Source organism: Mycteria americana, chromosome 3 (genome assembly GCF_035582795.1).
Source record: "Mycteria americana isolate JAX WOST 10 ecotype Jacksonville Zoo and Gardens chromosome 3, USCA_MyAme_1.0, whole genome shotgun sequence".
Classification (NCBI taxonomy): domain Eukaryota; kingdom Metazoa; phylum Chordata; class Aves; order Ciconiiformes; family Ciconiidae; genus Mycteria; species Mycteria americana.
The window spans coordinates 55795446-55818313 of record NC_134367.1 but is presented as its reverse complement, the minus strand read 5'-3'; the positions used below and the strand labels follow the sequence as shown (position 1 = coordinate 55818313).

General features: G+C 40.6%; 3 protein-coding genes across 4 annotated transcripts in view; 1 reads left to right on the top strand and 2 right to left on the bottom strand.

Annotated features, from left to right (window-relative positions):
- RWDD1 (RWD domain containing 1) lies at positions 1–11947 on the bottom strand. Its single transcript, XM_075498610.1, has 7 exons — positions 11770–11947; positions 9844–9909; positions 8463–8593; positions 7288–7431; positions 6130–6262; positions 4293–4355; positions 1–2475 (listed from the first exon to the last, which is right to left on the bottom strand). Exons 1-7 carry the CDS (start codon positions 11942–11944, stop codon positions 2363–2365), a joined length of 825 nt encoding a protein of 274 aa, XP_075354725.1. The 5' UTR covers positions 11945–11947; the 3' UTR covers positions 1–2362.
- A 172-nt stretch (positions 11948–12119) lies between these two features.
- Positions 12120–22868, top strand: part of TRAPPC3L (trafficking protein particle complex subunit 3L) — a 34466-nt gene continuing 23717 nt past the window's right edge. The window contains exon 1 of one of the 2 annotated variants that reach the window (XM_075498606.1): positions 12120–12359. In XM_075498606.1, the coding sequence (XP_075354721.1) occupies positions 12250–12359 (110 nt within the window). In that variant the 5' untranslated portion in view covers positions 12120–12249. The remainder of the gene's footprint in view (positions 12360–22868) is intronic. The other variant, XM_075498608.1, reaches the window with a different exon arrangement.
- CALHM4 (calcium homeostasis modulator family member 4) lies at positions 16064–18010 on the bottom strand. The gene is made up of 2 exons (XM_075497332.1): positions 17453–18010; positions 16064–16657 (listed from the first exon to the last, which is right to left on the bottom strand). Exons 1-2 carry the CDS (start codon positions 18008–18010, stop codon positions 16253–16255), a joined length of 963 nt encoding a protein of 320 aa, XP_075353447.1. The 3' UTR covers positions 16064–16252.

The following is a 22868-nucleotide window of genomic DNA, read 5'->3' as shown; positions in this document are numbered from 1 at the left end:
TTTACTCTCAGTCAATTCCCTTTTATTTCACAGATGTTAATTGCTAATAAAGCTAAACAAATCTGAAGTTCAGATTGAGTCACTGAAACTTGTTCCAAAGACTTGGAGGAATGGACTTTACACACTTTTTTGTCACTTCAACCCTTATTATTTCCTCTGCTTTGAAATGTAAGATGTAACAGTGAAAACACTTTCACATTTTAACTTGACATTGTTTTAGCATTTTTAAGCTATACATCCTCTGCATGAAAACCAATAAATATGTTAGTGTGAAAACAGACTAGAAAATCTCATCAATCTAGAAATACCATTAACAAGAAACTTTTTTTCATACACAGGTGATTCTTGTCGGTGACCCACTTGGAAAATTTTCTCAGATTACCACATTTTGCACAGACTACACAGCATTCTTGGATTCAGTCCAGATTTAGAGAGAACTAATCCACTCCTTTTATGAAAAAATGCTAGTTTTAAACACACATAGCTGAAAATGGAAAGCAGCCTTAAGAGTTAAATGTTTTTATGCAGCTGAATTGAGACATACCAGAAGTAAATTAAGTTCAGTGCTGAACAGCATTTTAAAGCATACTAGCAATTACAAAGGAAGCTGGATGTAGTCACTATGAAGCTTTCAATCCAACCATATCTTTGGAAAAATCAGATTTAATATCACATCAGCTCACAATTTTTTTAATATATTTGGTAACTCTGCTGAAACACAGATCCTGCTTATTGCTTTGAAACATACATTATCATTGAACCCTAGATGCTTGTCTAGCGTTCTTAGTAGTCAAAATTAAAAAGATCAAATAGAGGACTGTAGGAACAAAGGCACATGGTTAATTTATAAAATTATTTACAGGGTACTTGAACATTTATTTCTAATAGAAACTCATTCATCTTGAATACAAAAAGAAAAGACTACTGAAACATGTTAAAGGAGATCATCCTAAACAGATGTTCTCAAGTGATATGAGCAGAGAATCTTATACACCATTAAATTATTTCCAGAATTAAATTTCTCATTTTGAATACAGAATTTCCAAATATTAAAGTTCATAAATCTATTATTCCTCTAAGCACTGTGTGATACGTTAGTGCAATCCTCTTCAAAGGTTGAAGCTGGTGCCATTAAAACAGTCTACTAACAGTATTTTAAAATTCAGCACACAGTGTTTAACCATTGAGGTGCCTGGTGGTTCTCTATTTGGAGAGCAGTCTTTTGAAACCTGCATCCATACCATCATTCTTCTAGCTTAAACACCACAGTTTTCGCAGTGTTTTGGGGTTTTTTTGGGGGTGGAAAGGGAGAAGGAGTCTAACATCAAGCTATTAGCTCCACAAGCAACTCTGCAGGTTAACATCCACGAGTTGATGTGTAGCTTTACTGTGTGTTGTGCTAACCTTTATGGGCTGCCAACAAGATGCTTCTAAAACACCACCCATTATATTCAAACCTATAAGTACTCTATAAATCCTGGTTCTGTATTCTGCACTCCACTGAGAGTATTTCAGCGTAGTCTGTTGCCAAAAACAAACTAATTTTCCTAGGGTGTTGTTTTTTTTTTCCCCGTGGAAGTCCATTGACACACAAGTTCAAAATCAAAAAAAACCCAGTCTCTGAACACATCAACCAAACTTTTTAAGAGAACTTCATCTCATTCTGATTTTTTTCCTACAGACTTGAACTAGTCATTTTGAAACTATTATCCTCAACTGCAGCAAAAGATTTTACTCTAGCAGCATTAAAATGGTTTCCGTTAAACTTTAATAAGGCTATGCCTTATTAAAAAGGTGACTAGTGCTGCCTATCTACAGCTGATAGGTTGGGGCACCAGAACTGACCATTACTTGAAGTGTTATAAAATTCCACAGAAGAAAAAAAAAATTTTAAAAAAATAACTGCATGGTATGTGATCCCTTTTATTCACCAAAGCTGCCCCTGTATATCCTAGGTGGAAGATAGTAGAACAGCTACTCAGCCTTCAGATGCAGGTGTGTTTAGCACTTGCTATAACATCTTTCCATCTTGCTCGTTGTTACATCTCTTCAAAGGACAGTTACAGAAATGGGAAGGAAAAAATAAGAGAAACTAGAATAGCATTTTCAGACAGATCAATATTCCTCAAATTTTTCATCTGAAATATTAAAGTTAATTTATTTATTATGAAAGTCATCAGAAGACCATTCTCCTGGATTTAAAATATTTTGGTTTTTTTCTTTGGGAAAAAAGAAAAAAAGGAAAGGAAAAAAAAAAGAAAACTGATACACATTACTAAAACCACAGATGCTGTGGCTTTCCTGCCTGCCCCTCTCTCCTTACATATGTCCATACTGATGACAGAGCCAGTTCAAAAAAAGTCTAATCACTATCTAAATTAACGGGGTTGTAGTCAGGGTCGTCCTCTTCATCCTCCAATTCTAAATCATCCATTTCTTGGAATAAAGATTCATCAACCTCCACGCTGTTTCCAGCTGCAAAGAACAGAAAAATAATTTATTTTCACTCAAGTAGGAAAACAGTACCTGAACAACAAAATACACAACACTTTTTCATATTCATTCTTCACTGTAGGTAGCTGTTAACTTACTTGGCTTTTTATATATCAAATAGATATGGAAAAGGAAATGCCACATTTTATCTTTTTACAGCTAAAGTGAAGCTTTTTTCCCCTCATACCAAAACCTAGTCAAGAGAAATGTCACACAGGACCTCAGAATCCATTAGGAGAATGAAGTTAACGTTCTGATGTTCCCAGAAGCAGAGATTCTTTCTCCTAGGTACTGTCAAAGTAGGAGCTCGGGACCCCACAGCTGGAACACTTACAACTATCATAGCCACAGAAACACATAAGGTTTCTTAAAAAAAAAAACCCCTTACACACCATTTATATCTATCTACATTTGTTTTCAGATTTAAAGTTTAAAAGCCATATGATTATTTGTATGCTTTCACATTTTCTTCTGAAAGAGATGCTGACCTAAGGATAAAACTTGAGGACTATTGCTATTTTATTTGTGTGTACCAACAGCGACATCTTCCGGCCCCTGAATAAGGTCCTGTTCTTTCATGGATTTGAAAGAGCCTTTATAACCGTTTCCATCTAGAAGATAATGCCATTACCCTGTTTAAGCTGTGAAAATTAATATTACTTATTACATGGTATTGTAATATTAAATTGCAGTTAGTAACCTGTTGCATTTATGATAGAATGCAAACAGCAATAAGGACAGGAGTTTTTAATCACTGATAGCAACAGGATTAAAAGTTAATACATTAATCCCAAATCATTTGGGCACAGAGCCCACAGAGAGGTGCATTCCTTCCCGAGACAGCCAAACGTTCCATCAACAACCTATCTTCACTTTAGGCATTCCGGAGGAAGACAAGGTTAAATTAAGCCCTCTAACTAAAAGAAACTCAACTCCCCCATTACTGCCATTTCAAGTTTATACTCACTGATGTTCATCAACTTTTTTTTTTTTTAAAATTGTTACTTGCAGAGAAAATTCTTGACTCTTCTGCATGTGTGTTTTGCAATACCAGTAGATAATGCAGCTACATTAAAGAATTGTCTTAACTGAAAAATCAGTCTTTTAAACTAGGATGATAAAAGGCAGTACAGAAAATTAAATAGATATGTGACTGAGTAGATTTATTTAATTTATCTCCAACAAGTTTTCCAAGTTTAATATCTTTTGGCACAAGCTTACAAAATTTTCAGCTGGCACCAGGTCAGATATTTTCAGTAAGATAACAGACAAATCTGCACAAAACCACAAAGAAGAACTGAGTTACACAGAGGCAAATAGCATTTAATTTGACCTGCAAGATGTTTACTATTGGTGTTGAGGTTCAGAGAGGAGACACAACTTCGAGATCTGTGCTTGAAATCAAGGTAAGAAGGCTGGCTATCAGAAAAAAAAGCAGCAGCAGGGTTTGGTTGTGGTTTTTTTGTTTTATTTTTGTTTTGCTTTGCTTGTTTTTGGTATTGCTTCCAGTCCAAACACTTCAATAGAAGCAACAGAAATAAGACCAACTCAAGTTCAAAACTGCGAATAAATACGCTTGAGCATCTTGAAACTGTTTTGTTTTTGAAAGCAGTTAAAATCACTTCTGTTCAATCTGCAAAACAGTACTTCTTAGAAAGTTCTTCCAATGTAAAAGTGATACTGAGGTATGATGTTAAGATCAGAATAATTATATCAGAAATATAATACAGATTTTGCTTAGGAATTTTGACCTTTTTTAAGCCACTGTCTTTCAGTTGTGGAAACAAACAGAAATTTACCTTCCTCCAAGAACTGGATGTCAGAGGTGTCAAGGTTGTGATCCATTTCAAACAGCTGTTTACCTAGAAATAAAATAAAAAAATAATATATAAGCAAGTAGAATTCTGAAATAACTATCAACCTAAGGCAACAATAGTAAGCACATGTATTTTAGGCTTTTAAAATTAACCAAGTCAGACAGTCTTTTTTTTTTTTTTTTTAAGCTGCTCATTTCTATGAGTTCCCCATTCTGATTTTTTGACTATTCATCCAGGATTCTTCCACGCCAACAGGCTTCTTCTTCTATGTGAAATGGGTCACTGTTTCTTATAGTCACTTTCATGTTACTATGGCTTTAATAATAGGGGGTGGAAAAACGTACACCATACTGGCGCACAGCCTTTGCTCAGTCCTTATTGCTTTAGTCCTCATCTTGCATTCCACAAGAAATCCACTGTGAGAACTGGAAAGGAAATTAGCTGCCTCCTCCACCTTTTTCTATATATCCTCCCATTCAAAAAGCAACTTGGATCTACACACAAATCACCATCTCCTGCACACACACATCTGTGAAGGAAACATCACACAAGGCAAAGTGAAGCCTTTCTAATTGGGAGGTAGGGGAAGAAAAGCTCAGGACTCTTTCCACATAAACTACTTTTCTTCCATCTGTATTTGCATTGCTTATGCAAGCTTCCACCCACAAGACTGGTTGGTGTTCATGGTAAAACATATAAGACACCTTTTACCTCTACTGGGGTTACACTCATGACATCTGAGAATAAGCCTGTTTTTAGTTTTGTAAAGGTGAGCTTCTATAAACTATACTTGTATAGAGGAAAACAGACATAGCATGCTAACAAGAATTTTAAGAACAGGAAAACTAGAAGAAGCCCGATTTCTACTATTTCATCTTTGCAGATTCCCAAATGCATTCCCTTCAGAGGGGAATCAAACATGTCCCCTGCCCTGTACAGCTTTTCATGAAACTTACTACCATTAAAATCTCCATATTTCTGTGAAATTCCATCAAAACTAGCCAAAACTTTCAAAAGCCTTCAGAAGGGAGGACAAAAGACAGCAGTGATACAGCACGATCACACTGGTCATGTTTTCTCAGGTAATCAGGTTAAAAAATAGATCCAACATCACAGGAAAACCAGTCCAAAGCTAAGCCATGGACAGAGTGGAGGCTGCCCAAGTTTTAATTCTTATCTACAGGTTCTCATAAGGAAAGTAATTTCCTCCACATTTTGCCCACTGGATACAGAGTTTGCTTTCTGCTGGACAAACTGTGATCTGCAAAACAGAGAGCCCGAAACCACTGCTATGACAAACTCTTCCCCAAAATATCAGAGCCATTCTCACTAGTCATCATAAGCTTGTCATATGCAGCAGCAAGCCTCTCCGTTGCTTCAGTCCAGCAACAGCATCCCAAACTCGTACGTGCACTTAAATAATCTGAAGTCACTGTACAATCCAGTGCAATAAAGGCCAAACCAAAAAACTGTCTGACGTAGATTCTTTCTGTTGCTTAACAAACCCCAACTATTTCTGCCAGAACAAAGCTTGTCAGTGGCAGCTCCAAGTGACATACTCTCTGGCATAAAACCCAAAAAGCTTAAACACACAGGTTGGGAACAGTAATGACTTCAAAAGAAATCCTGAATCTATTAGCTTTGTATTTAGCCCCAAACCAGCACTCAGAAAGACCTCAGGCGACATGGAGGACAATAATAAAATACTGCATTAAGAGTTTATTTACTACCATCATCTTTGAGTGTAAAAATTACTCTTAGGCTTGTTGTTATAGTCTGGTAACATCGCAAAAACTTCAGGACCAGTTTTAAATCATACCGCTTAATTTATTTTTGCCCGCTTGTTCTTCTTCTTTCATTTTTTTCCTTTTTATTTCTAGCAGTTCTGCATCAAACTTTGCTTTCCAACTTAGAAAATTCTCAATGGTAACAGGAGTGCCGTGAAAACGTTGCTGAAAACAGAAAACAAGGCTGCAAACACAACTTGCAAAGCTACGAGTGAAGATGAGCATTCTCTTAATTATTTAAATTACAACATTCCAGAAGCACTGCTTGCTGTGAAGTATTCTGAGAAATTAATTCTAACTCTGAGAATATACAAAGAACACACTCTTACTGGGGTTTTTGTCATGGGACTCTCCCTTCAGAGAGCTGTACTGAGGTGGAAATTCTTATGGAAAAAACTCTGTGTACTACTTTTGGACCTACAGTGCAAGAGTTAGCAACACACCACTAATACAGGCTATCCATAAGTAGGTAGCACTTCTTATCAGCTGTTAAGTGCAATCTACACTGAAATATTTTCCATTAAAATACATTAAACCTTCTATCTTGTTGAGACAGAGAAAAGGATGCTTTTTTCCCCAGCTATTTTTCTGCCATTTTCAGAAATGCAACCTTCCAAGTCCCATCACCATCTAGCTATTTCTGAGGAAGAAAGTGAAAACTCAGCAGTAGGACTTACCACAACACATTCCATGAATGGAGAAACTATTCCACAGCGGCTGGTAGAAGGGACACATGCAGAGAGGACAAACCAGTCTTGAAGACTAGTCCTACTGCTTCCACCCTACCCACTCAGTCTACCAAGGAAGAGAGGCTTCCTCAGCCCATGCAGCCTGTGTGCAGCATGCCATATTCTAGCCTTTTTTGCTCCCCATCCCCTCTTGCCTCTTCAAGCAAAAAACTGGCTACAACAACTTTGATTTCATTTGGGAAAAATCCCTGCCCCTACCTTAGGAAGTACTGCTAGACGGGACTGTGAACATGCAGTATGTCTCTGAAAAGACTCCTTTAGAAAATGGGGGCAGGGGAATCACTTAAGGACTAAAAGATTCTGTAGTACACTTAAGTGTTAATTATATCAGCTTTGGGAGAGATGTTCCTCTCCCACCGCAACCGAGAATTGCTCCTGCATCAAACCCCCACATGTAAAAAAAAGCAGGAAATTTTTAGTTGAAAACATTATTTTACATACTTTTTCTTCTTCTTCTGCTTCTCTTTCTTTCTGTTTCTTTTCCTCTTCTCTTCGTGTTTTTATTTGATCCACTATTTCATTTAATTTCTCCTGTACTGCTGAGACTAGAGTGAAGATCATTACCATTCCTAAATTTTCTTCTGCCTACAACACAAAGAAGACAACTTCAAACAGAAGGAGAACCTCAAACCTTCAGCAGCTGAATGCATAAGTATGTTCAGAAAGCAGTATGTTCAGAAAGCAGTATGTTCAGAAAGCAGTATGTTCAGAAAGCAGTATCTGCATTTGCACAGCATAACACAGCTGAGGCACTTTGCACCAGTCTCAAAAGCTCGCTGCAAAATTCAAGTCAATTGGCCCAAAAGTTACCCCCAAATGGGTGTGCAGCAAAACACCAATGATGAACACCTGTGTTCAGGTTATCAACACATCTGGAAGGCTTTTTCATTAATAAAACAAAACCTATAATAGGAATACAACTCCAAGATTTGAATATCATAAATCATAAGAGACAACATTCACTCAGAACAAGTCACCCTTTGACTGTTGACTCAGACAACAGTCACCCTTTGAAGTAGGAGAGTTTCCCAGGAAAACCAAAAAACATCAGTTGATGGAAGGAAGGTTATATGACATAAACTGAAAAGAAAGAATGCCTACTGAACATATTATGGCAATTTCAAGGAAGGGAGGACTTATCAAGAATTCCTGAAACCAAAGAAGCGTCTCCTTCTCATTCCTCCACAATCTCACTGATGCCAAAGGTTGAAGAGATCCTCACCCGCCTCAAAATAGTTATGTTATTAAGAAGAATCAAGAATCAGTGCAGCATTTTTTAATCTTTCCAAATAAAGTGGCTTATTTCCACAAATACTATATATACAGTTAAACAAATTCACCTTAAAGCTAGAACTGCAAAAGAGGGGAAGACCTAGAGCACTTCCATTTCATTATTGTACCTGTGCACACTGAATTAGCCCTATATTTTACCTCATTAACATAATTTACCTCAATAATGTCATTTACCAAACTCAAACCTCAAAGTCAGTCCCTACAGTACGGAACAGGTTTCAAATCAGTAGCACATACCTCAGAAAATAACTGATGTGAGAGAGAAATTCTGGCCAAAGTATGAAGTGATATCAAGCTGAACTGAGATATTCCATTTTCCTTACCTGTTGTTCTAGTAGTTTTATTATGTCCGTGACATCATTATCGTCAAGATTCTCCTGTGAGACAATTTCATAAAGTGGAGTTTCATCAGGATATTTTTCTCTATAGGTAAATTTAAGGGTTGTTTGGACAGCTACAAAATAAAAAACACATATTATTATGGTGATAACTCTACATAACTTTAATTGTATATTTTTCTACTGCATCCTGAAGATTTTAAAGTATAAAATATTCTTGTCTTAAAGGAACAGCCATCTTACACAGATGTTAAAACTATATGAACAGATTTAAATATAATGCATGAGTTCTGAGAAATTAAGACAATGACGTTTACTCTTACATAAACTATTACAGGCTACTAATGTCTGAAAGATCTTTAGAAAAACTGGAAAACCTCCTGTGGTACAGTGGGTACTAGAGCAGTAATCTCTTTTCCCTCATATTCCACTTAAAGCTGGAGAAAATGAGGAAGAGTCCTAACAACAGATCTATCTAGAGAGAATCTCAACATATTAATGCTTTAAATGCTGCGTGCCTGGCTGGAGTATCAACCTCTGCGTTGGGTACCAGGGCTCCACATAAGTTATATGACAAGGACACAATGTCCAGTAGATGTTATTAAGCAGAGAATGGCCTAAGGAGAACACATTCAACCTGAAGCCACCCAGAGCTAGGATAACATGGAAACAAGGCAAAAGAGAATCAAGTTCCTTTCACGCATCCTGCCAGAATACCAGGGAGAAGACTTCCTTCAGTTCCAGACTCACAGTTCTGGTAGCCCAGCAGTCTCTTCAAAACATGACACCTGCTCTGAGCAGGACTTGCTCCTTTAAAACTGAAGGAGACAGCACCAGTTTCCTCCTTCTTATACAGTAACCCAGAAGAGCAGCTCTCAAACTTACTTGGAGCAAGGCTTGCTTACAACAAGCCCATGCAACCACTGATACCCAACAAATACATAGGGACTTGGGACTCGCAGCTCTTTTCTCTGGAACTGTTCCTTAAGGGCTGCATATTCACAATACACAGACTCAACTCTCCCGTGTGGCTGGTACACATACAGCTGCTAGGGAAAAAAAAAAAAAAAAAAATCACCCCACAACATGGCTGTAAGCTACTATGGGGATGATGACAACCCATACTTTTTGAAGCTACACTACAAAGCATTTGAGATTCAGCATGTCAGAAAGTAGCCCTAGTGACAGAGTGCAACATTTCTGTAAACTAAACACAGATGACCAGAATCCTTGAACTACACCTTCCGAGGAACGCTTGCTGGATCAGGCCCCTAAGAGGACTTAAATTGAGGTATACCTAGTTGTTGGCAATAGAATTAAGGCTTACACAGAAACTCCTCCTATGTATAAGACATGATCAACTCACTTTCATCATTTTCTCCCGCTTCAGATGTCACAGTGATTGTGAAAGTCGTTGGCTTTTCTGACAATACTGTTCAAAGAAAAAAAAAAAAAGAAAGACAGATTCCTTAAAATCAGACAACTACTTCTTCACATCATTAAAACTGAACTTCTCAAGGACTAATGAAGCAAGAAAGCTCTTGATACAGCGTTAAGGGCCTTTTTACCTTATTAATGAATACTTTTCATTTCATTTTCATGCATACTTTTCAATTAACAGCTATTTTCCATATGATGTGATGTTTGGAGTTCTCGTTGAATGACAGCATATAACATCAACAATACCAAAAAGTTTCTCTTTTGGAAAGTCTTTTCTTTTGGAAGTTTCATTTTTCCAACAAGTGGAAATCTACCTACCATCAAATGACTTACGTTAGCGCACTGAATGTGTGCAGAAAGCTCCCAAAGCTAATTTGCTTTATTGTGCTAGATATATGTGATGAGCATCCAGTGCACTCTTGACCCTGGACTATTTTTACAGTATGTCTGCACCTATTTCTATATTTAGGACAGCTTAATGTAACAAATGCTTCTTAAAACAAAAAAGGAATACATAGTGCTCTCCTTCAAGAATGTGCTACCCAAGTAACATACTAGAATGAAATTGCATGAATGAGGCAGCTAGAAGACAGACAACAAGCGGCTCTATAGAGACGCACAAAATGCAAGCCCTGTGATCTAAAGTTTCACAGATGAGAAACCTCATCACACAATTGTGGGTTGCAGACCATATCCTCAAATTAGAACTGCTCTGTATCACTGTTATAACCTATGCCCAATCTAGTATGTATGCTCTCACAGTATTAATTGCTAATGTACCACTACTACTACTACCACCACCATCTTTTTTTCCTCCCTCTTCTTTTGGGCATAAGAGCATTACATGAACGAACAATAACTCAGAGTAAACATCAGATTAGAGGCTATATGAAAGTGTATTACTTCCATATCCATACCAGTGATTCAGCATCCCCAGCTACCAGAGATCAATTCATACACCTTTAACATAAAACTGAAGAACCTAAAAGATTTTCAGATTAAAGCAATGGGCAAATGTACTGGGCAAGTATCTGTGTGATGAAGTTACTGCCAAGTAAGACACTGTGGGACTTCGGGCAGAGTAGATACTGTGCAGGAAGGAAACAGAAAATGCAGGTTTTTTCACCATCAAAATTCCTTGGCTACTGAGCACCATAAATCACGTTGCCTTAGCTAGCACGGTAGATACTCTTAATTGTTTGACGGTAACTAGGAAGTCCTGAAAATCTGATGAACCAACGTATCCATCAGATGAAAGTTTCAGCAATATAACATACTGCACCTGGGAATTAAAGCTTGCCTTTGGTCCACCGCAGATCTGCAATGGAATAAGGCAGATGCTGGCCACGCACTTACAGAGGAAACAGCACCTTTAAGTACCCCAAAACATCCCGTGCTCCACGGCTGTGAAAAGCCGTTACCAGAAGGGAAAACTGGTCGACAGACAAGCCAATTCCCCAATTTCCACCCAGGGCCGCATCTTTTGAAAGGTTTCTCCAAAGAGCATCATCCTTCCACCAGCCGCAACTCGGGTCAGATGCAGGAACGGGAGCCCACGCTGGGCTGCGGTACCACGGCGTTACACGCCGCTGAGGCGGGCAGCGCCCACGCCGGCAACACAGAGCCCGGCGAAAAGCGCCATCGAGCGCTTTGGTTTTCCCGCCTAGGGCAAACCGAGAAAAAGACGAAAAATACTCAACCCGCGCAGCTACAGGCAAGGAGACGCCCGAAGGAGCCCGGGCAGGCACGGCGCTGGGGGCGGCTGCCGCCCGGCGGGGCCTCCCGCTCCTCCCTCATACCGGCTCGCCGCGGCCGTGCGGCGGAGCGAGGCGCGGGCCCCGCCGCGGCTCACCCGTGAACGAGTCCGGGTAGATGGACTCCAAGGCCTCCAGCTCGTTGCGCTGCTCCTCGCTGTAGTCGGTCATGGTCGCCCGCCGCCGCCACCGGCCATGGGCCGCCCGCACCGCGAAGCGACCCCCACCCCGCCGCTCACCGCCGGCCCGCGCATGCGCGCTCTCCTCCGGCATCGGCTAGGCATGCCTAGCGCCGTTCCCGCGCGCCCCCGATCGGCGGTGGATGCCTTTGGGCTGAAGGGGAGGTGGGATGCGCGGCGGCTGTCAAGCGGCCCGCGCTCTTCGCTGAGGCAGGCGGCCTCAAAAGCCGTTTTTGGGTGCAGATAATTAATTAGCCTGACTGGTTTTGGGTTGCAGATAATTAGCCTGACTGGTTTTGGGTTGCCTTCACAAAGAGTGATCCAGTGCGGCGCCTTCTGGCCAGTTAATTCTAGTACTTGCCGCTCGGCGTTCATCTCTCTGGGCAGAACGGACTTGATATGTTTGCCCCCCTGTACCTGACGGGCTCGAAAAATGCTGTCTTCATCGTCTGCACCACACCTGCTCTGGCTTCCCCCTCCCCCGCTGGGAATCGCAGCGGTTTGAATCGGTGAGGTAGTCAGGCTCTGTTACTTCGGCTTCTGAAGGTCTGTGGACTCCCACCTAAAGACGCAGGCTTCAGAGTTACTTTTTAAAAGTGCATTGCTGCTAGGCTGGTCTTTCCTGTTTGTTATTCTTTCATTGAAAATTTATAGGGATCAGCAAACTGAAGGGGATTCAAAACTGTTGCTCTAGGAATAGCGTAAGGGTGCCATGGAGGCAGCTGAATGCCATTTCAGCCTGAAGTTGGAAGTTCATTCGATGCAGCTGGAAAAATCAGTTGGTGGTATAGCTTGGAGTTAAAAACCACCTGTGAACTTTCCAGGAGACGTTCACACTGGTTTCAGAAGTTGCATTGCAGAATCATATGGAAGTACAGAACAGGAATTGTCAAGGCAAGTGATACTGGGAGCTCCTATACTTGTGGGTTACCTGCAAGGATGAATTTAAGACTCTTGAGGGTTAAACAAGAGCAGCCCCTGATGGGTACTTGGTACGCAGAGTAGTTTTAAGGTGCATCAGTTTCCTGGGCGTATGGCCAGCACTTTTCCCTCAGGTACATTTCACAAGCTCAGAGTTTCCAGAAGACTTTTACCATGGACATAAAGAGAATAATTTTCACTTCAAGTGAGCAAACTGCAATTCTAAATTGATTTTGGGTAAGATTACTCAGGTTTTAGCAGGCACAGTTAGACTGTTCAGTACCAACTCATTGTTTTTTCTGTAATCATGAATTCTTTTGAAAGCTGTGCTTTCACTACCAGTCCATGATGTGTTTCAGGGAGCAGAGGAGTAAAGGGAAATACACCAAATCGCCTGTAGTACTACAGCTGTATCTAGTACTATGGATTTATATATGCTAACAGGCTGATAGTGTCTTTGTGTATTGGCAGGCTGATTTCACAATGGCAGATACAGCTAGTACTTCTACTCAATATTTTAAATTATAAACTATAAGAAAAATACAGGACAGCAATTGGGACAAAATTGGGAAACATGAAGTTTAATTTAAAAGTTAGTTTAGCAAGAAATTAAAGGAATTTGACAGCTTACTCTTTCTCTTAGCTGCAAATATTGCATCATTTTATAGTGGTACTGTAAAACAAGGGAAGAAGTGGAAAGAACTCACATAGAATAAAGACAGCAGTTAGTTTTTTGTTGTTTGGATCCACACATCAGCATAGGGGGTTTTTGCCAAAACTTTCAGGTACACAAGTCAGTTGCATGTATTCCAGATTATACATAGTGTTCCATCTTACTTAAATAAAAAAACACAAAGATTTTTAAAGTTAAATTACAGATTGTGTTTACTAACAGAGGTACTTTGCTTCCTAAGGAGTTCATATAAACAGTGCAGTCCTATTACTTTGTATTGGATTTGTTAGCAGGGTTTTGGGGGAGGGGGGGCTACAGGGATAGCTTCTGTGAGAAGCTGCTAGAAGCTTCCCCTATGTCTGATAGAACCAATGCCAGCTGGCTCCAAGACAGACCCACTGTTGGCCAAGGCCGAGCCAGTCAGCAATGGTGGTAGTGCCTCTGGGATAACATATTTAAGAAGGGGAAAAAGAAAACTGTGCAACTGAAGCTGAAGAGAGGAGTGAGAATATGTGAGAGAAACAACTCTGCAGACACCAAGGTCAGCAAAGAAGGACAGGGAGAAGGTCCTCTGGGTGCTGGAGCAGAGATTCCCTTGCAGCCCATGGAGAAGACCATGGTGAGGCAGACTGTCCCCCTGCAGCCCATGGAGGTTAATGGTGGAGCAGATATCCACCTGCAGCCCATAGAGGACCCCATGCCAGAGCAGGTGGATGCCTGAAGGAGGCTGGAAGCCTGTGGGAAGCCCATGCTGGAGCAGGCTCCTGGCAGGACCTGTGGACAGAGAGGAGCCCACACTGGAGCAGGTTTGCTGGCAGGGCTTGTGACCCCATGAAGGACCCATGCTGGAGCAGTCTGTTCCTGAAGGACTGCACCCCGTGGAAGGGACCCATGCTGGAGCAGTTTGTGAAGAACTGCAGCCTGTGGGAAGGACCCATGTTGGAGAAGTTCACGGAGCACTGTCTCCTGTGGGAGGGACCCCACACTGGAGCAGGGGAGGAGTGTGAGGAGTCCTCCCCCTGGGGAAGAAGGAGCAGCAGAGACAGCATGTGATGAACTGACCGCAACTCCCATTCCCCATCCCCCTGCGCTGCTGGTGGGGAGGAGGTAGAGAATTCAGGAGTAAAGTTAAGCCTGGGAAGAAGGGAGGGGTGGGGGGAAGGTGTTTTAAGATTTAGTTTTATTTCTTATCTTACCCTGATTTGATTGGTAATAAATTAAACTAATTTGCCCAGATTGAGTCTGTTTTGCCCGTGACAGCAATTGCTGAGTGATCTCTCCCTGTCCTTATCTTGACCCACGAGCCTTTCCTTGTATTTTCTCTCCCCTGTCCAGCTGAGGAGGAGAGTGACAAGAGCAGCTTTGGTGGGTTGACCTGGCATCCAGCCACAGTTGACCCACCGCATACCTGGAAGTTTAGGATTCAGATGAAGTACATATGTGGGAATTTAAGAATTTTAGTGATGTAAAATATGTATCATTCTCCAGTTATTCAGCACATACATCATTTGCATTTTCTAAAGTGCTTGCTTTTGTTTCAAAGTTTAAGTTTTCAAGACCAAACACATTTACCAAGATCTGCAATCTAACTTACTTCTGGCTCCTGCATTTTCTGGTAAAGTGTACTAAATAATTATATTTTTCCACTTCACTCTGGGGTCACTTATTAACAGCAGATAGCATCCTATAATCTAGCATATGGCTTTGTAGCACACACATGTACATGGCAAAGCAATACAGGAAGCATTAGGAAAAACTATGGTATGCATTTTTCCCCCCTTAGAGTTAGAAATGTCTGCACAGGGAGTTAGAGAGGAGATGAGATGCAGTAACATCACATCATACCACACTGAATTAACACAAAACCACCATTAAGCCTTCTTTCACTAAATTCAGTAGTTTTTAATCACAGTAATATTCATGCACACAGTTGTACAACTAAATTGTAAGTTTTTCACAGGCAAAGCAAACCTTACTGCATTGAGGTTTGCTTCCCATCCTGATTTGCTATTTGTACAGTAGACAAGCACACAAACACCCAAGAGATTTTGAAGTATATCTAAAAAGATCAGGAGACTGACCTTGCTATTGCTTTCAACCAGAATACATTTAAACTCAGTTTTCCACATGTAAAGGGTTTGTTCACACAGCTGCTAGATGTTGCACCCCTCCATCCTGTGCCTTTCAGTGTGCCTTTTATCTCCTTAGCAGAATTGAAAGTTCTTTCATCGCTGTATCTAGACCCAGCCTTTGTTGCTGAAGTTTCCCATATGTTTTTTCTGTGCTGCTGTAGCCACAGACTTAGCTTGTAGTTAGCTCAGTATATTTTATTCACATAATACAAGATGTGGGAGGGGAGAAATAAGGCATTTCCACTAGGGATCATTAAGACAAAGCTGGATATCTGCTTTTGCTCTGTACAGAATGGACTAACTCATAGGATCCAATCAAAGTAGCTATTAATTTTTAAAAATTTTTTAATGGGAGGAAAGAAAAAGCATTTGGGAATCACTTTCTCCCCCAGTACATACTCATCCTTTTAGCACAAGTATGAGAAAGCAGAGAGCTGCAGCTTGAAACAGCCCACCCTAATCTAGACATAGACCATCACATCCCACGGGAGTCAGACATTATCAGGAAAGGCATCTGTAAGCATGCACTAAAGGACTACATTAACAAGATCTAGTTGCTCACATACTTTATATATCAATGTAATAAGGCATCGAAAAGTTCCAGAGCAGCTCAGGTCAGATGTGGAGCTAGACACATTCCTGCTTTTCTGCAAGGTGTTGGTGGGGTCTTGGACCCTCAGGGCTGTGTTCTGATCACAGGGTCTTCATCAGTCTTCAGGTATTTTCCATTTACAGACTCCTTGAGTGCCCAGTCATGGAGGAGGCTGTAGTCATAGTGCTCCTCATCCACTCGTTTTAGAAAGGCCAGTCCAGAAATAGCTTGCCACTCCCTGAGAGATGGGATACGGATTTCCTTTACATTTTCACTCCCTGGGACAAAGCCAAAGAACTTTCTTACGTGCTGCATGGCATAGAGCCTGGAGTGCTGGTCTGTCGCTTCATCAAAGAGCTCCTGCTCATTATGAACATAGCTGCTCCAGTATCTGAAATGTAGAAAGCTGAGTGGGGAGAAACAGCTTGCCAGGCAGTAAGACAGGAAGACAGTAATGACTACCACAGCAATCAGAAGCCAGCCAGCCACCTTACAAAGAAAAAGAAAAGAAAAAACCTGTTACAGCTGAAAATACTCACAGTGGTAACTTCTGAGCATCAGAAAAATCCTTAAGATGATCTTTACTTGCTTTTCCTGAATAATAAGGTTAACAAGGTATAAGCCTGTTAAGGGTCTGTTGCCATCAAACCCAGTCCCTGCCTACTGGAGGTAGCCATGTAGTAACGCTGCTTCTTTCTGTTAAGTTTAAGGAAGTTCTGTTGTATAATTTGTTAAGGATTTTGCCTCCACAGCTGTTATTGTGAGAAGAGAAGCCATCTAATTCCTAGCCTATATTGGCTTATAGCCTATTTAAAACCAATTTTCTCTGAAGTGACAACTTAATATTCCCCCTATTATTTACCCAGTATGTAAGCTTTTAGAATTGAGTCGGATCTAAAACCAAGATTTTAATTTGGTTCATGTGGAGCTCTCACAGCCTGGACCCCTTAGTCACACATTTCTTGTGCTTGAATGAAGAAACTTCATACCCTCCCTGGCTCTTGAACTTCCATTTGTTTTACTTGATAGTACTTTTCAAGATACTACGCAAGGAAGAATATATCCTCCAGTAGCAGGTAACAAATGGGACAGCCAGACACGGTAATTTATATACCTAAAGTTCAGTTCCACTTACAGGAACAAGGCAGGCTTCAAAACACATCGAGATTTGGCACTCAAGGCAGAAGATACTGATCCTGTTTTATCTTAACACTTTGCCTGCTGAATTAACTCCAGTTCTTATCATTAGATCTGCAGGCAACAGAAGCAACATGAGTTACTTACTTGTGACTGGTATCGGAGTAGGAGAATCACTTCATCTCTTGCCCGGGTCAGCTCCGGCGGAACTAACTGACTGCACGGAAATGCAGCCAATATCGTTCTGCGTTCGCTAGCAGTAGCATTAGGATTAGCTCCATAATAATACACAGAGACATACTCACTCATGGCACAGACATAATAGGAACCATTTATCAGGGTAACTGCTAGCCACGTTACTGGAGCAACGAGTGCTCTCCCAGTGATGCTGCACAAGACAAAGCAGATCAGTTTGCATTGCAGTAACCGGTTTGGTGTAGTCGCTTCCTCAAGAGGAGACCTTTTGCCTGTAACCAGCCTCCAAGTCTGGTTATTCAGGGCATAGCCAACAACCAGAAGGATCAGTGCAGGAACTCCTAGGAAAGCCAGCCCATAGATAAGATTCTGCCCAACATGACAGGGACAGCTGAATGTAAAAAAAGAGAAAAGTTGCTGCCCACCAATTGTCAATATTGCAATTATAGCATTAGCAATAACAATCTCTTTGCCTTTTAGAAAAGTTAACCACTTTGGAAGGAAAGTCATTTTAGATCTTACTCTTTACCAGATGCTTTTGCTTTAAGTCAATACTAGCTTTTAGTTATATCTTACTAATGTTAATGGCAGGCTAGAACAGAACAAACTCCAACAGCTTAAAAAAAAAAAAAACCCCTGCTAGTCTTTCTCCTCCCACTAATTTTTGATTCTGCTCCATGACAGCTAGAAGCTTGTTTGCTAGCTTTAAATATACTTACAGACATCCAATCATGTGTTTTAATTGATTCAATAATTTGTCTCAGCGGTTCTGGAACATGTAGCTTTAGGCAATTGTGAGCTCTGCGAGCCCCTTGCTAATTGTCTGAAACTAACAAGAAATTCTCCCTACCTTTTGGATGACATGCAGTGCTATCAAACCGATGACTACCCTGTCAGGGTTAATTGGCAAGCTGTTTGCTAATCAATGGTAATTAGCAGAAGCATGGCGTGGGACTAGGAAAAAAAAAAAAGGAAAAAAGGAGATCTTTCAGCTATTCTTCATAAAAAAACAACCAAACAAAGCCTTGTCAAATGGACTGATTATAAAAAAACAAAGCATTTAAAATTTAAAATGCTTCAACTTTAAAATAAACCCAGAAAAGATTCCATAAGTTGCGCAAAGTTTGGAATCCCAATGCTGTTCATATTTAATGTCAGTTCTGGTTCTGAGCCAATTTGCTCCCCAAACACTGGAGTCTGAACTGTAGTTAGCTGCTGGACCATGAGGATTTTAGTGTTTCACCTGTAGGTGGCAAGAAGCTAGCATGTCTCTTTTCCTGACAGTGTTGAATGTTTCCTTCGGAAAGTGTTTTTGGTAATGTGTAATCTGCTATTCACTTCACAGTGTCAAGCCAGCTTCAGGCATGCTCATAGTAATAGCTGGCAGTTATATAGCATGCTTGTGACTACAAGTTTTAAGACTTTCTGTAGGTATTGTCAGTCCCGTTCTGTGCACAGAGGTAGATATAAATTTTTCAGTTAAATGTTTCCAGAGCTGGTTTCTGAATATTGGGATGTATGATCTGGGCTCTCACCATCTCTCAGAAAGCAAGCCTTAAACAGAGGTTAATTTAAAATGTTTTGCTCCTGATGATTTTCTCCAGGTCGCACTTTGTCTATGGTCATACTATCCAGTAGTTCTGCACATTGCATACCCTACGCTGATCTGAATATGCAAATACTTGTGTTTAAGTTCTGAGAAGTCTAATTGTCTGTAATATAAACATTTTTACCAAGAAAGAAAAAAATTAGCCAGAATATTTATGAGGAAAATTGTGTTACCATTACAGATGGCTATCTCCAGCATATGTGGACTTGGCTGCATGATATAATAGTGTCTGGCTGCGCAGCCTCTTCTCTCCCCTTGCAGAGAGGGTTGCTAATAATAACTTTCAGCTCAAAAAGTAGTTTTAGCACCCATGGTATCTGCTTGGATAGCAGAGACACTCTCACAGCTGTCATACGCATGGATGGCAAGTTATGCATGTCTTGCATGTTTACTAGGCAAGACCTTGCTCCTCCAGCGTGCTGTTAGGGTGGATGCCTGCTCATCTCATCCCCAGTCATAATCTGTGAACAAGGTCCTTGCTGGTAATTGCCTCTCAAGACTATGTGACACCATTACATAAAATTAAAAGCGACAGAGAAACATGCTGAAACATCCGGCAGCAGTTTGCCACAGCTTTTCTGGAACCTGTTGATAAGTTCTTGGTTGTTTGGGCAGAGTAGTAGCACAACAAAATCCCAGTGCTGTCTGAACACTGCCATTTTGAAACTTCATTTTCTTTCAGTATCACAGGATTTTCAATAACTTTGTTTTGTACTAGTGGCATTATATTTTGAAAAAATTTACCTCCTTTAAATTCAGTGGAATAAACCCATCTGGCCATGGCAGAATTATTTTGAAGAGGTGTTTTATAAGAGTCTTCCATTATACCTCAGTTAATATTAAAATCTCCGATTGATTGCTGCTGAGCTTTCTTTGGGAACCCATGTCTTATTTTGTATTAAGGGAGGAAGGCTTTCCCAAGCGTCACTTGTTTACTCAAGAAACACATTAGATGTGAAACTGAAGAGAGCTACAACACTGAAATATTCATAGTCAGCCTAAGGCTGTTGAATGAGGCAATTTATTCAATCAATACAACTTTGTACTGCTGCATGGTCACTTTGGCATTTGCTTTCATGCTGTGCTGTAAATAATCCTGCTGGCTCATCCTATTATGGAACAAATTACAAGGTTGGATCCAATTAAGAGCTTGGGCAGCACATCAAACCTTTAAGCACTCGCCTTTGTAGAGGAACCCGGAGTCCTGAGGTAGACATTTAGGCTCATTATCTGACTGATGCCCAGGAAGAGTTAGGACTGAATGCAATCCAAAATACCACTACCTGAGGTGACAGCCAGCTTGCCTCTGAGGCAAAGAGATGCTTATAGCTGACGTCTGGGGCAAATAGGATACATGGGCAAGCCTTAGCCATGGTTTTGCTTGTCATTTTGTAGGGCTCTTGTCAGCTTAAATTCACTGCCAGGAACCTCACTTACGAGAATAAGTGATTTTTTCAAAGAACTGAGAATGGTTTGTCAGTTTCTTTTAAAACATGGTTATTGGAAGACATTTTACACCTTCCTATCCTCCCATACACAAGCAAACAGTTTTTATTCTTTTGTTGGCTTTTTATTGAAATAAAGCAGCCACAGCAGAAGGGAGAGATTGGTTTTGGTTCCCTTCTCCACCTGATCCAGTCAAAACTCACTCACTCATCTCTTTCTTCCAAGAGCTCAGTTATTATTAGTGACGTGGTGTGACTGTGGTGGGAAGAAGCTGTATTCTCCAGCTTTCCTGCCATAGTTCTACCAGTTGCACTTAGTTCCCCACAGAGAGGATTTTGACGTTTATTGGATCAGAAAAAGATTAGGATTTTGTTACCTAATGGCCAGGAAAAGGTAGAGAGAAAAGGCGAAGTGTTCTTCTATTTTCCATTCCTGTGAAGTTTGGAGGAGGAGACTGAACCCTGGTCTCTCCGGTCCTGCACAAGTGTTTTCATCACTGAGTTAGCAGTCAAAAGGCTGACGTTCTGTGCCTCCTCTAGCTGCATTTTGAGTTACATTTTGCATGGATGTCAAGCCTTCCTGTGCATGTTAGAAAGCATGCTATGAAAGTACCTGCATGGCAGATTTCCTGTGGGAGCATAGGGGAGCACTGCCCATGTCCTGCCTTCTGCCTGGTCGCAGGTTGGCTTCAGGCTGCCAAGTCATTTTCATGGTCTCTTTGGCCTGGTAAAGGGAGAAGTTCCTCTCCCCTTAACCGGGACAAGCACTGATGAGAAAATCATCAATAAGCTTTATGTTAAGGGAAGAATAGAAACCTGTTAATGATATTTTTAACTTACATCTTTTGCTTCAGAATTCAGCTGTGCTTTATAGGCAAATTTATATGAGATTTTAGGTGCCTGCAGGGAGTTTCAGCAGAAGGTAAGCACCCGAATCCAAAAACACCCTCTTGAAAACAGTTCCTGAGATGCCTAACCTAACCGAGGAAGTTTCAGCAGGTCATGCTAAAAACGCTTCCCAGGCAGGGCACTACAGGCACGGTGGCAGCAACAGCACTGCTTTATCTGAAACATGGCCAAAGCAGAAGCCCCACTGGACTTTGAGTAAAAGCACTCATTTCTGATGTGGGAAACCTGTGTTCAAGTACTTTTTTTTCATGTAGCTTCAAACCCCCATCACCTACCTTCTTGTGATTTGAAAGAATTCAATTTTCTGTGAGTGAAATATTTAACACAAGAACTATTGAGCTGGAGACAGAGAGCAAACAAAAGCCTGATCCTATATTGTATTAATTTGGACACCCATCTTTTGTGGCAAGTGTATTCTTGTTTTAGCTCAAAAAACTTTTTTAGGTATTTTTTTAGGCACTTGACACCTAATTCATTATTGACTTTTATATTGCAGTCTGCTCTGGGATATTCATGTTTGGGAGAATCCTTAGATACTGGACTACTAAAGAGATCATGTGCTTAGGTCTACAGGTTTCAGCTTTCCCACAATAGTCAGTCCACTATAAGAGACAGGGTGCTGGTGCACGCTTTTATGCATGCTTTTGAACTTCAGGAGATATTCTGTGGGCTTTTTTTTTTTTAGTTTGATGGGAATGAAGAGAACTGGTGTAGTCTAATACTCAAGCAGTGTTCCAGACGAACCTTCTTGGGGCTCAAGGCTAAAATCTTCTCCTGACAAACATGACAGAAAGGGAGGTGGAGGGAGATGCTAACTTCCTCACTATTCAAATTGCCTTGGTTTATTTCTGAGAAGTCTATGTTAAGGTTTAAAACAGGTGCCAGATATGTGCCAACCTCTGCTCTTTTCACAGGGCTGCAAGTCAGACAACAGTTAAAATTAAGAAGGTGGTTTTGTTCTGTTCCTGAAGATGTGGATGCAGTTCACCATTGACTTGTTTCCCTCACTGGCGCCATTGAATCCCCAGTTTATTTGGACACGCCATTTCAGCTTCATTTTCCCAATCATGTGCAAACCTTTCAAAACATAGTACATTCTACCTAATACATCATAGTCTATGTGTGAATTTACATGTATACATGTGTGCACGTATGTGTTTTCCAAACAATGCTGATGTGTTCTTACCACGCATTGCACTGTCTGGTCCACAGTGTTCCTTCATGAGTGTAGTATTAATAATGCAGGCTGAAGTAATTCATGCTTATATTCAGAACTGGGTAGATAAAATGGTGCTCATTTATGGGTAGGCTTAAATGCCTTGTGATGGTTTCACTGCAGTTAAATTATGCTAAAGATAATCTTTTAGAGCTGTTTTTTAAAATGCAATGCAGTACACTTTCTTAT

What these genes read in the sequence shown, in the direction of transcription:
- CALHM4 (XM_075497332.1), bottom strand. Translation starts at nt 18,010, where the DNA reads ATGACTTTCCTTCCAAAGTGGTTAACTTTTCTAAAAGGCAAAGAGATT. An exon ending in TACTCCGATACCAGTCACAA is followed by an intron (nt 16,658 to 17,452) that starts GTAAGTAACTCA and finishes TTTCTTTGTAAG; the next exon opens with GTGGCTGGCTGGCTTCTGAT.
- RWDD1 (XM_075498610.1), bottom strand. Translation starts at nt 11,944, where the DNA reads ATGCCGGAGGAGAGCGCGCATGCGCGGGCCGGCGGTGAGCGGCGGGGT. An exon ending in AAGCAGAAGAAGAAGAAAAA is followed by an intron (nt 6,263 to 7,287) that starts GTATGTAAAATA and finishes TTCTGTTTTCAG; the next exon opens with CAACGTTTTCACGGCACTCC. An exon ending in CATCCAGTTCTTGGAGGAAG is followed by an intron (nt 2,476 to 4,292) that starts GTAAATTTCTGT and finishes TGTTCTTTGCAG; the next exon opens with CTGGAAACAGCGTGGAGGTT.